The sequence below is a fragment of the Mangifera indica genome, chromosome 11 (assembly GCF_011075055.1).
Source record: "Mangifera indica cultivar Alphonso chromosome 11, CATAS_Mindica_2.1, whole genome shotgun sequence".
In the NCBI taxonomy this organism is placed as follows: domain Eukaryota; kingdom Viridiplantae; phylum Streptophyta; class Magnoliopsida; order Sapindales; family Anacardiaceae; genus Mangifera; species Mangifera indica.
Window position 1 is genome coordinate 4,912,155 of NC_058147.1, and position 13,737 is coordinate 4,925,891.

The 13,737-nt window shown below is 34.0% G+C and overlaps 2 protein-coding genes across 2 annotated transcripts; both read right to left on the reverse strand.

Moving 5' to 3' along the window:
- Positions 1-2,632: 2,632 nt before the first annotated feature.
- Positions 2,633-3,561, reverse strand: LOC123230112. Its single transcript, XM_044656233.1, has 2 exons — positions 3,265-3,561; positions 2,633-3,174 (listed from the first exon to the last, which is right to left on the reverse strand). Exons 1-2 carry the CDS (start codon positions 3,475-3,477, stop codon positions 2,734-2,736), a joined length of 654 nt encoding a protein of 217 aa, XP_044512168.1. The 5' UTR covers positions 3,478-3,561; the 3' UTR covers positions 2,633-2,733.
- Positions 3,562-8,556: 4,995 nt separating this feature from the next.
- LOC123229098 (sugar transport protein 5-like) lies at positions 8,557-12,280 on the reverse strand. Its single transcript, XM_044654678.1, has 4 exons — positions 12,018-12,280; positions 10,074-10,393; positions 9,336-9,965; positions 8,557-9,234 (listed from the first exon to the last, which is right to left on the reverse strand). The coding sequence occupies exons 1-4, from the start codon at positions 12,145-12,147 to the stop codon at positions 8,818-8,820; spliced, it is 1,497 nt and encodes a 498-aa protein (XP_044510613.1). The 5' UTR covers positions 12,148-12,280; the 3' UTR covers positions 8,557-8,817.
- Positions 12,281-13,737: the final 1,457 nt, after the last annotated feature.

Consider the following 13,737-nt stretch of genomic DNA (forward strand, 5'->3'; position numbering starts at 1 on the left):
ATTTTCTATTATATTTATCTTTTTTTAATTATTTTTTTCTCAATAAATCCATATTTTTTTTGTATGATGTTAAAAATTGTGTTATAATAATTAATTTGACATATTTTATCATTTAATTCTTATAATTTGGCCGGATTTTATCTAAAAGAGTCATCATTCATTGAATATATGCAAACAAACGCAGAAATACTATTCACGCAAAGGTCACTGCTTACATAATGTTATCTTTAGGCCAAACGACTATTTCCCACTCAAGGTTTGATGATTTCTCAAGTTTTCATCCTTTAAATATGGAAACACCAAATACCCACCCATGATCGGTTAGATTTAATAAAACCCTAACGATAGCAAGGGTAAAATCGTTATTTTCTCTATAATATTAAAAATAAACTTAAATAGAATCTATTTTGCCCCCCTAAACTTTAAAAACTAAAATTTTCCTCCAGCCTAAGTTTTAAAAAATCGTAGTTTCACCCTAAGGTTTTTTTTTGAAATCTTCGGTGACATTATCGACGGTCTCTCCCTCCCGAAGTATCCTCTCCTTTCGACGATCTCTTTCTTTCCATTTGGACCCCCCATTGGAGTCAGAGAAGCCATGGAAGACGAAGAACTATGTCGGGGAAGACGAAGTTCTCCGTCTTCATCTTCCAACTACGATCAGGCTTAATCTTCGTCTTCGTCTTCATCTTCCAACTACGATGAAGAAAGCTGCGATTGTCGTCTTCAGATAAGTCGTCTGGGAAGATGATTTCTTTTCCCAGACGACTTATCTCTGCGTCGGATGAGTAGTGCAAGAGTTTAGGGTGGCCATCGGTGGAAGAGAAACCGTCGGGAGGGAAAGACGGCCGGTGATGGCGCCAGAGAAAGTGAAAGGGTTTGGAAATAAACCCTAGTGGAGGGAATGCGATTTTTCAAACTTAGCTTAGGAAAAAAATGTTAGTTTTTAAACTTTTAGGGGAAAAAATGAGATTAAATTTATCACCGTTAGAGTTTTGTTAAATCTAACTGGCTATGGGTGAGTGTTTAGTGTTTTCATAGTTAAAGGATGAAAACTTGAGAAATCATCAAACCTTGGGTGGGAAATAGTCGTTTGGCCTTATCTTTATGTTAAACAATGACCTTGTCTGAATAGTTCAGGTTGAACACTGAATTGCGTGAACAGTAACTTGCATTTGCGCGATCATATTTTGCGTTCGAGTAACTTTTGTTTTGTGTTTTAACATGGAATTGACTCTTCAACGGGCAGGGCAGGCGAATGCCTAATAGGAATTCAGTAATATCATATCAACTGGTGTTGTTTATAAGTTTTCGTCTAATGAGGAACTTAATGACATATATAATGATCTTGTAGACAAGTTTTCTTCTTGTTGCCCTTCTGGTATGATTCATACCCATCTTAGAAACACCAATATGGGAATGTAATAATTTGATGATACATATAAAATATTTAGTATCTGCTTAGTATAACTTATAATTATTAAATTATTATTATATACTATAGTTTTATCATTAATTGATAATATGATAATCAATTTGGATATGTTTAGTGTAATTTATGATTATTATATTATGAATAATCATAATTCAATTATGACTATCTAACCAATACTCTATAAAATCTTATCTTTAGATTTTGGGTTATAAATGTAAACACTTTATTAAAAGAGAAAGCTTGGCCGCTGGACTTCCCTCATCTTAGTGGTCACCAGCCCATATTGCTCTCATGGCAACAATCAAATTCATTACACCTAGCTTCCACCTTGACACCTAGCTTCCACCTTGACACCAAAATCACAACCTTCCTCCAAGCGGGAGAATCACCATTCACCACCACCGAAGTCAAGTTACAGAAACAAGCTTTTAAAGAGGACATGCATATCTGTAAAGAGGAGAAATAAATGAAGATGTATTACTTCGCAACCAGATATAATCTTTTCACTTCTTACAGTTGAGCTCTATATTGGAGTCCAGACTTGCTCTTACCATTTTTGAAGAACCGTTCATATATTATGCAGTGATTAATTCATTGAACCTCACATTAAACATTGGATTGGTAATCTTATCTGTTCGAGCATTCTCTTCTATTCATGTACAGCTGTAGCCAGAAGAATCAATTAAACACATGGAATTGTTAATGCAGTTGAACTGTGCTTTTCTGATACTGTCTTTTGTTTGACCAGAAATTTAAGAGAACTGAGAAATCTGTGATTGCATTTTTTCAACATATGCATGTAAATCAATGATTTTGTTTCCCATTAATTGGGTTAAAACGGTCTCTAATTTCAGGTACCAAGATCCCAAAATTCAGACGTTTTGTTGGTGCTCTTCAAGTTTAACGCTGAGACCACGTGGAACAGGGCTGTTTGTACTTCTAACAGTAATACTGTCAGTGGACAAGTAGCGATGTGGGCTCAATCTGACAAGAAGCCGATTGATTAATAGCTTTCCATCGTTCCATCGTTATCAATGATCAATGCTATATTCTACCATTTAATCTTCAAGTTTAGAACTGTTGGGAATATAAAGACATTTTAATATTTACATTCAATAGATGAGTCTTTCCTTCTCTCTGTCAGCGGCTATATCTCAGTGGACCTGTGAGAACTATCAACCAACTGAAACCCTTTTCAAATGACGAGAAGTAGATTGTTCAATTAAGCAAAATATTAAATTTTGAAAAAGGCAGTACTGAACTTTCATTTAATGCAAATCAAACATACAACTATTCAATAACTAGCACAAGAGGCTAAGTTTCTGCTTGAATAGTTTTGGAGTGCTTTGGTCTGACGGGTGCATGAATTTGCAATTAGGGCATGTAGGAGACGACTTGCACAGCATCACCAACATGTGGCACCGCATGCACGCTGTTGCTACCATTTCCTGTTCATCGTCTCTTTCGAACGCCAACCATGACGGAAAACTTCTTAAATGATCTCCTGATGATTTCTCCTTCTCTCTGGTGATCATGTCAATGGAAAGATGATCACCCAAAGGCTCTCCAGATGGGCTGCCAGAATTATGCCTTATCAGTTTGTTGTTCGAATTGCAAGGCAGGTTTAATACAAGGTCTAAGCTCATGTTATTGCCACCGGAACCTGGCATCTCCTGGCTTCTCCTCGGATCCCCATGTGCCCTCTTATGTGTTGTTGTATTATAAAAGTGTATCGGGCTTGACTGCATATGGATCAAAATTATTAATTAATAATGCTACATCTATAGCTAAGGCTGCCAACTGATCATACTTGTTTAAAGAAAACTATATACCTGAATATCCAAGCATCGTTCCCACTCCAAAGGCAATGGAGTCTCCAGGTGCAGATCCGTATCAAAGATTGATTTCATGGTTTGTTTTGCTCGCTTGTTGAAAGTTTCTTCGCCTTCTAAGACGTCTTCCCTCTTTCGCTTTGATAAATGATCAAACTCAGTGTTGGGTTTTGATCTACTATCTGAAAATATAGGCGCCTGGAAAGAAACCATAGTTGCTAATTTCAATCTGCGAAGAAGATGATAGAATTACTTTTCTCTGTGGCTGTGAGGAAATGGTGAATTGTTCGGGTTGTTTATATAGGCTAAGTTTGGGTATTAGAGAAAATGGCACACTTAACAACAGTAAGGGAAGAATCTAATAAGGAAAAGAACTAAATAAAATCAAAGGACTAGTACATAGGCATGACGTGCATTCAAAGTTGGCTAGCACTGTTCATAAATTTAATTAGAAGCGTCTCTCGATGTGAAAAGTTAACCAATTCACAGTTTGGTCAAAACAAAACGCAAACATATTCATCTAAAATTTCAAGCTGAATTCAAAGATAATAAAATTAGTAAAGTACTAAAATATTTTAAAAAGGAGATTTAGATTTGAGTTTATATTATATTTGTAAAATTTTAATTTATTTAGTATAATGATTATAAAACTAATTATTATATCTCATATTTATCTATGTAATCAATATGTTAAGATTTTTGGTTTAAAAAAAAAAAGTTCACCCAAGATAGGCTCATGTGCCATGACATCATAGTGATAAAATTATAAGGCAGCCCAAAAGCCAAACGTCGTAGTTAATAGAGGCGGTGAGTGCTGAGGAGAGGAGTAGAAGGATTCATTAAATGTAGGGAGGGTGTATGCAGTTGAAGGCCTTGATTGCATATACAATTTTTATTAGATAATAACTCCAACTTCCTCAATTGGGTCAGTAGAAATAACCTAAGGCTCTCAAGCCACATCCATCCCATGAGCTAATGTCAATTAATCCCTCCTATTACTCAAGCCTTTAAAGCTCTCAACACCCCTCAGCTATAAAAACAACCAATGCCTTATCTCCTCTAATTTATTACTCTCTGCTGCTGCCCCAACCCATTTTTCAATCAATAAAATTATATATACCACTTTGAGTAAAATTATATATACCATTTTGAGTACATCAATGAATACATATTTAATATGTATCATCATAAAATTAAATGATTTTAAATTAAAGATAAAATAATATTTAATCATATGATGACACATAAAAATGTGTATTTATTTGTGTACTTAAAATAAATATGTATAATATATATATTTCTTAATTTCTTTTGTAATAATAATTACAAAAAAAAAGTTCTCTCTATTGTCCTTCAATGTCTATATGATAATCTCTATCACAATAGCAATTATTCTTGTCATATATGTGTGCTTCCATTATAATATTACCTTGAAAAATGTTGCATATATATAAACTTTATCCACATATAACTCAGAAGATTTCATAGAAAAAAAATTCCATTTTTGAGAAAATATCCAGAGATGTGCTTAAAAAGCTGCCCTTTACTGAATTTCACCAACCAAAATATAAATTGGTGAGGGACACTAAATAGACTAAGCAGCTACATTGCATCGAGTCAAAAGAATAAGGTGCGATCAAATTTAAGTTGGTTTCCAAGTAAGGATGTTTTTGAAGGCAGGGGTGAACAGTGAAAACAGAGAATCAGTAGAAAAAAAATGAATAAGCTAGTTAGAAGTAGATAGGAAATTAAAGAGTTAAAAAGGGACCAAAGCCATTAAAGGCATTCAGAGAGAAAAGGAAGTTCAAGGGAGTAGTCTACCTGCCTTCATTAACTCATCTTCAATTCACTTAAATGCTAGATTCAAAGATGACTATTGAAGCCACCTCGCTTTCTTCATCACTCTCTCCACCAGCTTCCTTTGTGTTTAAATGCTCTCAAACCTCCTCTCCTTCCTCTCATTTATGCTTCTTCTTCTTCTTCTCCATTTATCTCTCTCTCTTAAATACTTTCCTTCACTTCTACTCTATCAGTTATTGTCAGAATCAACCTACAATGCTTTCAAAACTGAATATCATGCGCTTCTGATAACTTTAATGAAATGACCATTTTTATTCTTTAAATTTAAAAAATCCATTTGATCACCCATCATGTCGATGAAAACCATTGTGTGGAAGGGTAAGAAAGTCATTTTACATAAACTAAAATACAGCAATTTAATTTAAAAAATATAATTTTCCCGCATCGATCCCACAATATTAAACATTTACCCTCCTCCATTCTCTCATACTCTCTACCATTTCTTCTCTATCTTCTTCCTTCTTCTACTTCAATATCAGCATGTCGGTAACTCTGAATCAACTGTGACTCTCTGTTGAGCCAAAATTAATAATCTTTATTGTGGGAACTTGAACATATGCCAATTCCTTTAGAAAAAAGATAACCGGATATGAGTTTTTACTTGGCCATGGACGTTTCCGTTGCTGACCTTCATAATCATATTATCCCAATTCAAGTGGCGAAGTAGCGCAAGAAGGAAGATTGACATATATAAAAACACCCAGCCAACATATATATTTGATACAATGATTAAAGTGACGAAACTAATCTGAATAGTGATATGTGGTGGCAGCAACTGCACTAGCTAGCAAGAAATGGCCTCCAAGCAGATGCAGTAAGCAAGTAAAGGTCTTTCCGACCGAGCTTGAGGGTGCCATTGCCCTCCACTAAGACAGAGTGGCGCTGAGCTGGGGCGCCAGGTGCAGTGTGATTGGTCACGTTGGGTATCTCTCTCAACAGCAGCTGCTGCTCCACCAGGTGCCTCTCTTCACTCTCCTCATAGTCACTCGACCCTAATGAGTCAAACAAAGTAATATATTGCCTCCACAAACCTCCCAAGAACTACCCTGCAAGGCTGAGGTCCTGCTGCACTACCGTCACCACTTTTGGTGCAAGTCTGAAAATATTCCACATTATACATTAACCATCATGCATGCATGTTAGTAAATTGGACATGGGAAAGATCAAATATTATATCAGAAAGAATAATTAACCAGAGCAAGACACGACAAAATTCCTAATATCCCACTTCTAGCTGCAACGCTGCATTAGTATTTGCTATCTAAAATGCAATGCTGTGGCTTAGGACACAAAACACAATCCATAAATTAGTATTAATTTCCAGGCATATTTATGGCATGGGAAAAAGCATAAATGAATTACCTTGCAGAAGCCGCAGCGTATCAGTATCAAAACAAGTGACTTCGCAGAGAGCATGTTTTTTTTTTTTAATTTTCTTTTTTTGATCATCACCTTATATAATGAGATATTTAACAAAATTTAATCTTTTCAAATCATATACTTTAATGCCTCAATAGGTTCATTTTTATCCAAGAGATAATGAAAGGAGTATTCAAAAATTTTGAAAAGCCCTAATTATGAGTAGCGATTAATTGTATAAATTTTATTCCAAAAGCCTTTTTGAAATAAAAATATTTATATATGGGAAACTAAAATAGGACATTTATGATTTACGTGTATATATAAGATAAAAAGTATTAAAGTACAGCATTATTTTCAGAAATTCAATGGATTAAATGCCATTATGGAGCTGACTAGCTTAATTTCTGTAGAAAGTAATGTGCCTACCTGAGCAGGCATTGCAGAGAGGTGCAGGTTAGATTCGAGGTTGGTTGGTACATAATACATACATACTCCATTTTAATTTCATTGAGATAATATCAATTAACAAATAGAGAAAAAATTATGGCCAAAAACACTTTTTCACACTTTAATGACATAAATAATTTTATTTTTTCAAAATCAAATTTTGTTAACAAAATATAAGTCTAGTATAGTGGTCGAAAGTTAAATTACCAAACATCTTTTAACTATTTTACTTTTTAAAAATAACATATCACCCCCAAATAGTAAAAAATTGATAAAGAGAATTTTAGATACTTGATTTACCAAACCCCATTTTCTTTTCTCCTCAGCCTCTTCTTTCTTAGGGTCCTCCTAATCGACCCCCGCCACTTGCCTTTTCTTTGATGATAGACTCTACAGTTCCAACCCTTTACCATATTTCCTTTCTCTATTAACGTGAGTTCAACCCCCATTATCCTCGATTCTTTGTAATCTAAATTGTTGTTAATAAATCCCCTCAATCAAATAAAGGATGTTTCAATGATAGTGCAAATCTCAACAAAGAGAGGGTATTGAGGACCAAAATTTGAGTTGACGTTGAGATTATGGTAATGGTAAAAGAACATCGCCGATAGTTAGAGTTTCCATCAGACTGTAAAGATTTTAAACAAAATTTGATTTTGGATAAAATATAATTATTTATACCATGGTCAAAGTGGTCGTAGGCCAAACAATATGGGCGAAAATGTGTAGCTCACTCCTAAAAATATTTTGTGGGCCTGGGATTATTGAATTAAAAACGTGTGAAAAATCAAATGGAAAATAAAGACAAGTGCATTCAATTCGATGAGCCCTAGTGATTCGTCAAACGTAAATGTCAGTTACGAATGAATTATACCATAAGACATCAAGTTGTATGAAATAAAAATTATTTCCATTTATAAATGAGGAATTGAAATGCGTTACGTTAAGGATAAATAATTCAAATAATGTTTATTATAACGGATTTTTTTATATATTATCATATAATTAAATATTATTTTATTTTTAATTTAAAATTATTTAATTATGTAATAATATCGATCAAATATACATTTGTTTATTATGAATATATATAATTTTATCGAAATAATTTTATATGCTTTAATTTCCATTTTGTTACAAACATACTAGGTGACAACTAACTTTGATCACTCTATTCTGGTGAATCAAATTGAAGAAAACAGGAACATTGGTTGCTGTTGTATGCTGCTAACAACCCAGGATCTTATAATTTATGAATAATGTCTTTTTTACATGTAAAGTATGAATTATTTTATTTTTAATTTAATATCATTAAATTACATAATAGTATATTATTTAAGTATCTAATTAAATACACTTAATTTTATTAATAATTTGATAATTAAATTTATTGAATTTGAAGATTTTTATGTAATTTAAGACACTAAAATTGTAAATCCATGAGTTAGGTGTGTCTGGCTCCAGTATTATTATTAATTAGTCTTGGTTGGCAACCGTCTTTTTTGAAGTGTTCCACACTTCAACTATTATGAATTGATTTTGAAACCCACATTCACTTTTGCTCGGCTAATATCTTGAGTTTTTCAAATGGTCGAAGAATTAATAATTATAGAGGTAGTTCAATTGAGTCAAACACGGTCAACTATTGGAAGAAATATCAAAATTGTGTTTTTACATCACAGTATACTATTGAAGCATTAATCTATATTACATAAATTGCAAGTAACTTGGCAGACGTAATACTGTAGTGCTAACGCAACAACAAAGGCTAGAGCCACTATGAACAGATACATATATATGTATATACACATATATCTGACTCCATGACTTATTGAAATAAGAAGTATGTAACATATGTTGATGGTGTAAAATTGGTGTTGGGGTCTAGTCTTTGACAAATCGGCGCCAAAACCAGTGCCTCTCCCACACACTATACATTGAATCCAGTGGAATTCCCTTGGTCTCAGGCAAGAAAAGTGCAATAAATATGGTCATCGCCCCAATCCAACCAGCATAGAACAAGAAGGTGCCAAATTTGAAGTGGCATAGCATAGTCAAGAATGTCTGTGATAGCACAAATGTTACTGCGAAATTCATAGCAATAGCTATGCTTTGACCAGTGGCCCTAATTTTCATGGGGAATATTTCACTTGGAATGAGCCAGGATAGAGGACCCCAAGACCAACCAAAACCAGCAGCGTAGATGCACATTAGTGCCAGTACTAATATGGCATATCCCCTGTTTATTTCCCTGTTGCCTGAAACTCCTGATGCATACGCCAGCACGAAAGCAACAGCAATCTTCGAAACAATTAGAAAATTATGAAGTATAAACTTTCCCATATGTATGTTAAAGATTATAACGCAAAAAAGATAGTAAGATGAGATAATTTGGTGCATACCTGACAAACAAACATTAAAACGCCACCCACCAGGAACAAGGATCTTCGACCGTAGCGGTCGACTACACCGGTAGATACAAGAATAGAGCCAAGATTTACCATTCCTAGTATAATGGATGCTATTAAAGCTGAATCATTTCCAAAGCCAACTGATTGAAACAGTTGGGGAGCATAGAAGGCAATAATGTTGATGCCAGTTAGCTGTTGGAAAGACGGTATGGCAATTGCCATAACTAGGTGAGGTCTGTATTTCCTCTCAAATATGGTGAGGAAAGGTTCTTCAGAAGAAGCTTTCGCAATTTCACTTGACTTCATTATTTCACTTAGCTCATCTTCCACATCAACGTCTTTCCCTCGAACTTTCTGTAAAGAACGCCTTGCTTTGTCGATTTTGCCTCTTTCAACTAAGCTACTGGGGCTGTCAGTTATGAAAAGGGCGCCTATTGTCATGATAGCAGCAGGAACTCCTGCAAGCCCCAGTGAGAGGCGCCAGCCCCAGCTGAGTCTAGTTGTGCCGAAATTTATGCAATTGGATACCACCACACCAATGCCTATGAAAAACTGGAAACCCGTATTGAAGGCGCCACGCCATTTTGAAGGTGCCACCTCGGACAGGTATATGGGAGTTGCCTTCATTGGAACATTTTTATTGCTGTTAGAAAAACTATACAAACGATACAAGTTTCTTAATTAAGCACATTTCATGTTGCATTAATATGAGACTTAATTTCTTGTCACCTGATTAGTGAAACCAACGCCAAAGCCAAGCAAGATACGGCCTAAGATGAGCATTGCTATATTTTCTGCGCCACCATTGATGCCAGCACCAGCAAGGAAAGTTAAGCCACCAAGGACCATTATGTTACGGCGGCCTATTGCTGATGTTAGGCGGCTAGCCACAAGAGATGAGGCTAAGCCTGCTATGTAGAGTGATGATGTAAACAGTGTTAAAACCTGGCTGTCATACAGACAATACATATTTGTTTTGGCCTCCATCATTTTTGCCAACACTGATGGGAAAAATTTCCGCAGAAATGGCAGCATTGTTGTCACACCTCCTGTTAATTGTTGACATTAGTAGTAAGAAATATGTTAGCTGTTATGGCAACCAGATTTCTCATTTAATCGAATGTATTTTAAAGAGAAAACATGTAAATCCATTGAAACAATTCACCTAACCAGTCCAAATCCTCTAATTGTTGCTGTCAACAAAGACTCCAACAAGTTAACAAGAAGAGAATAACCAGGAAAATTATGTTAGGGGTCACCATCTCTCATGACTATGTGATGTATATATCCTATGATCCTTTCTCACCCACAGTAACAACCCAAGAGTGGAACTGTTGATGATATTATAAAGTGTGAATTACATTTTTTTTTTCATCTAAAGTTTGGTCCAAAAACACTTGTTCACCTTAAATAATATATATTATAATTTTTTATCTAAAATCAAAAAAATTAAATTAAAATAATAATTTTACTATTTATTTTACAAAACAAAAAACTCCTTTTTAAGATGATGAAGTAATAATTAAATTTTTTAATTTTAATATTATTTTAAAAAGACGTATGATACAGTCAGGATACACATGAAAAGGGTACGATAGCTTTGTTCATTGCATACGTAAATAACAGAATGACAAATACGTGGGGACTCATTCAATTAGAATGCCTCCAAATTGGTGGATTGACTTTCCACACCATAGAAAACTTTATTCATACTCCTTTCACTGTTCCTTATCATTCCAGCAATCAATCCCGTAATTCTGAATTAAATTATAACTAATATTTTATTTTACCACTAATAATTTGTCTACCAGTCAACTTCCAGAGTCCACTCTCTCTCACTCTCTCTCACTCTCTCTCGCTCTCAGTTATGTCATATAACTAATTTTTCACGATATCGAAGATTTAAACTCTAACACCTAATAAATATAATATAAATAAATAATATATAAATATAGAAAAACCTAGCCAAACCAGGTCGCCTGCCACTTCTTGTACCTACCGCTTACCTAATCATCCAACTCTCAAAATTTATTATAAAAAACGTTTGTTCGCTTACTTTTCCATAGTTATGGTTAAATTTCAGTCAGTCCTCAGATTTTAAAAATTATACTTGTCACATGAAAAAACAAATCAAAGAAAATTTCGTAAGATTTGTTATTCTCTTTCTTAGAAAAACAAAACAACAACACAGTTCCTGCCAATTCGCATATTTTCTTAGGATACGAGATTATTGATTGAAAATTTACGTATTTTCCTGTACTCAAACAACTGGGTATTCGGTTCCTTTTGACATAATTTGGACAGAGTGGGAAAGTGGACTATGACGAGGAAGGAGATATCAGTATCCTTATCTTTATGGATTAAAAGTGTTACTTTTTGAAACTTCAAGACTGAGTTATTTTTAACAAAAATTGAAGGACAAATGCTTGTTAACTCATTCCTCATTTAGAACGTCGGAAAAAAAAAAGAAAAAAAACCATTTCTATCGTTGTCTTGGACAAGTTCTGCTATGGCTACTAAACTATTTTCTTCAACGGCAACACATTCGATTGGTCTACTTGTTAAGAGAAGATTATCTGAAAATTTAATTTCCTTACGGAGACGGCACGGGCGAATTTTGATATGACAAAGAAAATTAATAAACAAATAAGCTTTGGAAGAAATTAAACGGACCTGAAATTCCGATGTCGAAGCCGAAAATCAGGCCACTTGATGCAGCGACGATGCAGGTGACAACCACTGACGCTGTAATCCTCCCATGAAAGTTGGAGGATCCATCAACAGCAAAACCTCCTACGGCCATTATGCTTCTCTCTTTTCCTTGCTCTTTCTTGGTATCCAGAAGCAATACCAGAGAAATCCAAGTACTAAGCTTCGCAAGTTCTGTGTCAGGGATGAAACCCCATATATATATATATAAGTGGCCGACGGTTGTTGCATATATCTATCCTATTCGCCTACTTTACTTTTTTAATGATTATTTGTTTCCTAATTTATTATATTCAATTCCCCTTCCTCATTTATTTTCTTATTTATGTTCATTTATGTATTCCTTTACTGTGCAAGTGTATTCTATCTTAGTAGAGTTGAGGGTAGGGTTAGCTAAAATTCAAGTCAAAATTGTAGTATCTAACTTAAGTTTAAATTCAAATTAGTAAATAATATCATTATAGCGTAATCAAAGAGTAAATAATGTCATTGGAAGAGTGTTTCTTACATTGAAAAGATGAACTATATTGTCAAAAAATAAACAGTATTATCAAAAGAATAAATAAATTAATTTCAATTTAAGCTGTCAAGTTGGAGCTCCAATTCAAAATTGATTCATTTGAGTCGAATTTTAGATTCAATATAAGCCAATTCAAATCAAATTCACCTATACTTTTGCATAGGATTAAAATTCATTATTGGATTGTATTGAATTTGTATAAATTGTACAATTTATCATAATATAAACATACAATTTTGCTCACAATTTCATGTTATTAAAACAACAAATGTTTTTTCATACCTCTCAGTTTTAAACACTGACTCTTCACCCCTAAAATTAAGGTTTTTCTCTAATTTTTTTTGCAATCGTCTTCCTGCACTTCTAAAACTTTATGGTTTCACCCCCTCGACATAACTACTCTTTTTTTGACTCACCCTTTTTCTAGTGCTCACTAAAGCACTATCCTCTTTCACCTTCCAATGCGCTCCCCCTTTAGCAACCACTCCATCATTGTCCTCTCTCTTATTTCTAGCCATAGACATGCAATAAAGTCTCTATTCTTGTTCGTTTCTCTTTCCTTATAACTCTCTCTTGTTGATATTTGTCTTCCTCCTTTGTCAACAGAATCAAAACGTTGTTATTTTCTCATTTTCTGTAGTCACAAACAAAAACATTGTTGGTGGTCTAAATCTTACTCTCTCTAAACTTGATATTGCATTAGTTATCCATCATGTTGCTCAACGATTATCTATTTTTACTCACCAAACATGCAACCACCAACCATGTCTTTCTGTTTGCACTTGACATACCGACATTGATCTTCATTTCATTCATGAGGAGCTTGTTGTCTTCTTAATATTCTTAGGATCTCTCTACTTGCAAATAATTGCCCAAATGGGTTGTCTTGCAACAGTTTTTATTCATTGTGTCTCCAATATTGCAGCTCCGTAAACTCTTGTTACAATTATGGAGAATGTTAAATGATTATTTGCTTCCTATTTTATTATATTGATTTATCTTTTAAGACAATATTCACTTTCCTTATTTTATTGTAATATATGTATTTCTTTTTCTGTAGGATTAGATTTTTTTTTTTTATTGGATTGTATTGTATTTGTTTTCATTAATATGAACGTAAAATTTTACTCACAGTTCTTCGTACTTGAGGGGGACGTATAAGAC

What these genes read in the sequence shown, in the direction of transcription:
- LOC123230112 (XM_044656233.1), bottom strand. Translation starts at nt 3,477, where the DNA reads ATGGTTTCTTTCCAGGCGCCTATATTTTCAGATAGTAGATCAAAACCC. An exon ending in AACGATGCTTGGATATTCAG is followed by an intron (nt 3,175 to 3,264) that starts GTATATAGTTTT and finishes ATCCATATGCAG; the next exon opens with TCAAGCCCGATACACTTTTA.
- LOC123229098 (XM_044654678.1), bottom strand. Translation starts at nt 12,147, where the DNA reads ATGGCCGTAGGAGGTTTTGCTGTTGATGGATCCTCCAACTTTCATGGG. An exon ending in CTTCGACATCGGAATTTCAG is followed by an intron (nt 10,394 to 12,017) that starts GTCCGTTTAATT and finishes AACAATTAACAG; the next exon opens with GAGGTGTGACAACAATGCTG. An exon ending in GCGTTGGTTTCACTAATCAG is followed by an intron (nt 9,966 to 10,073) that starts GTGACAAGAAAT and finishes GTTCCAATGAAG; the next exon opens with GCAACTCCCATATACCTGTC.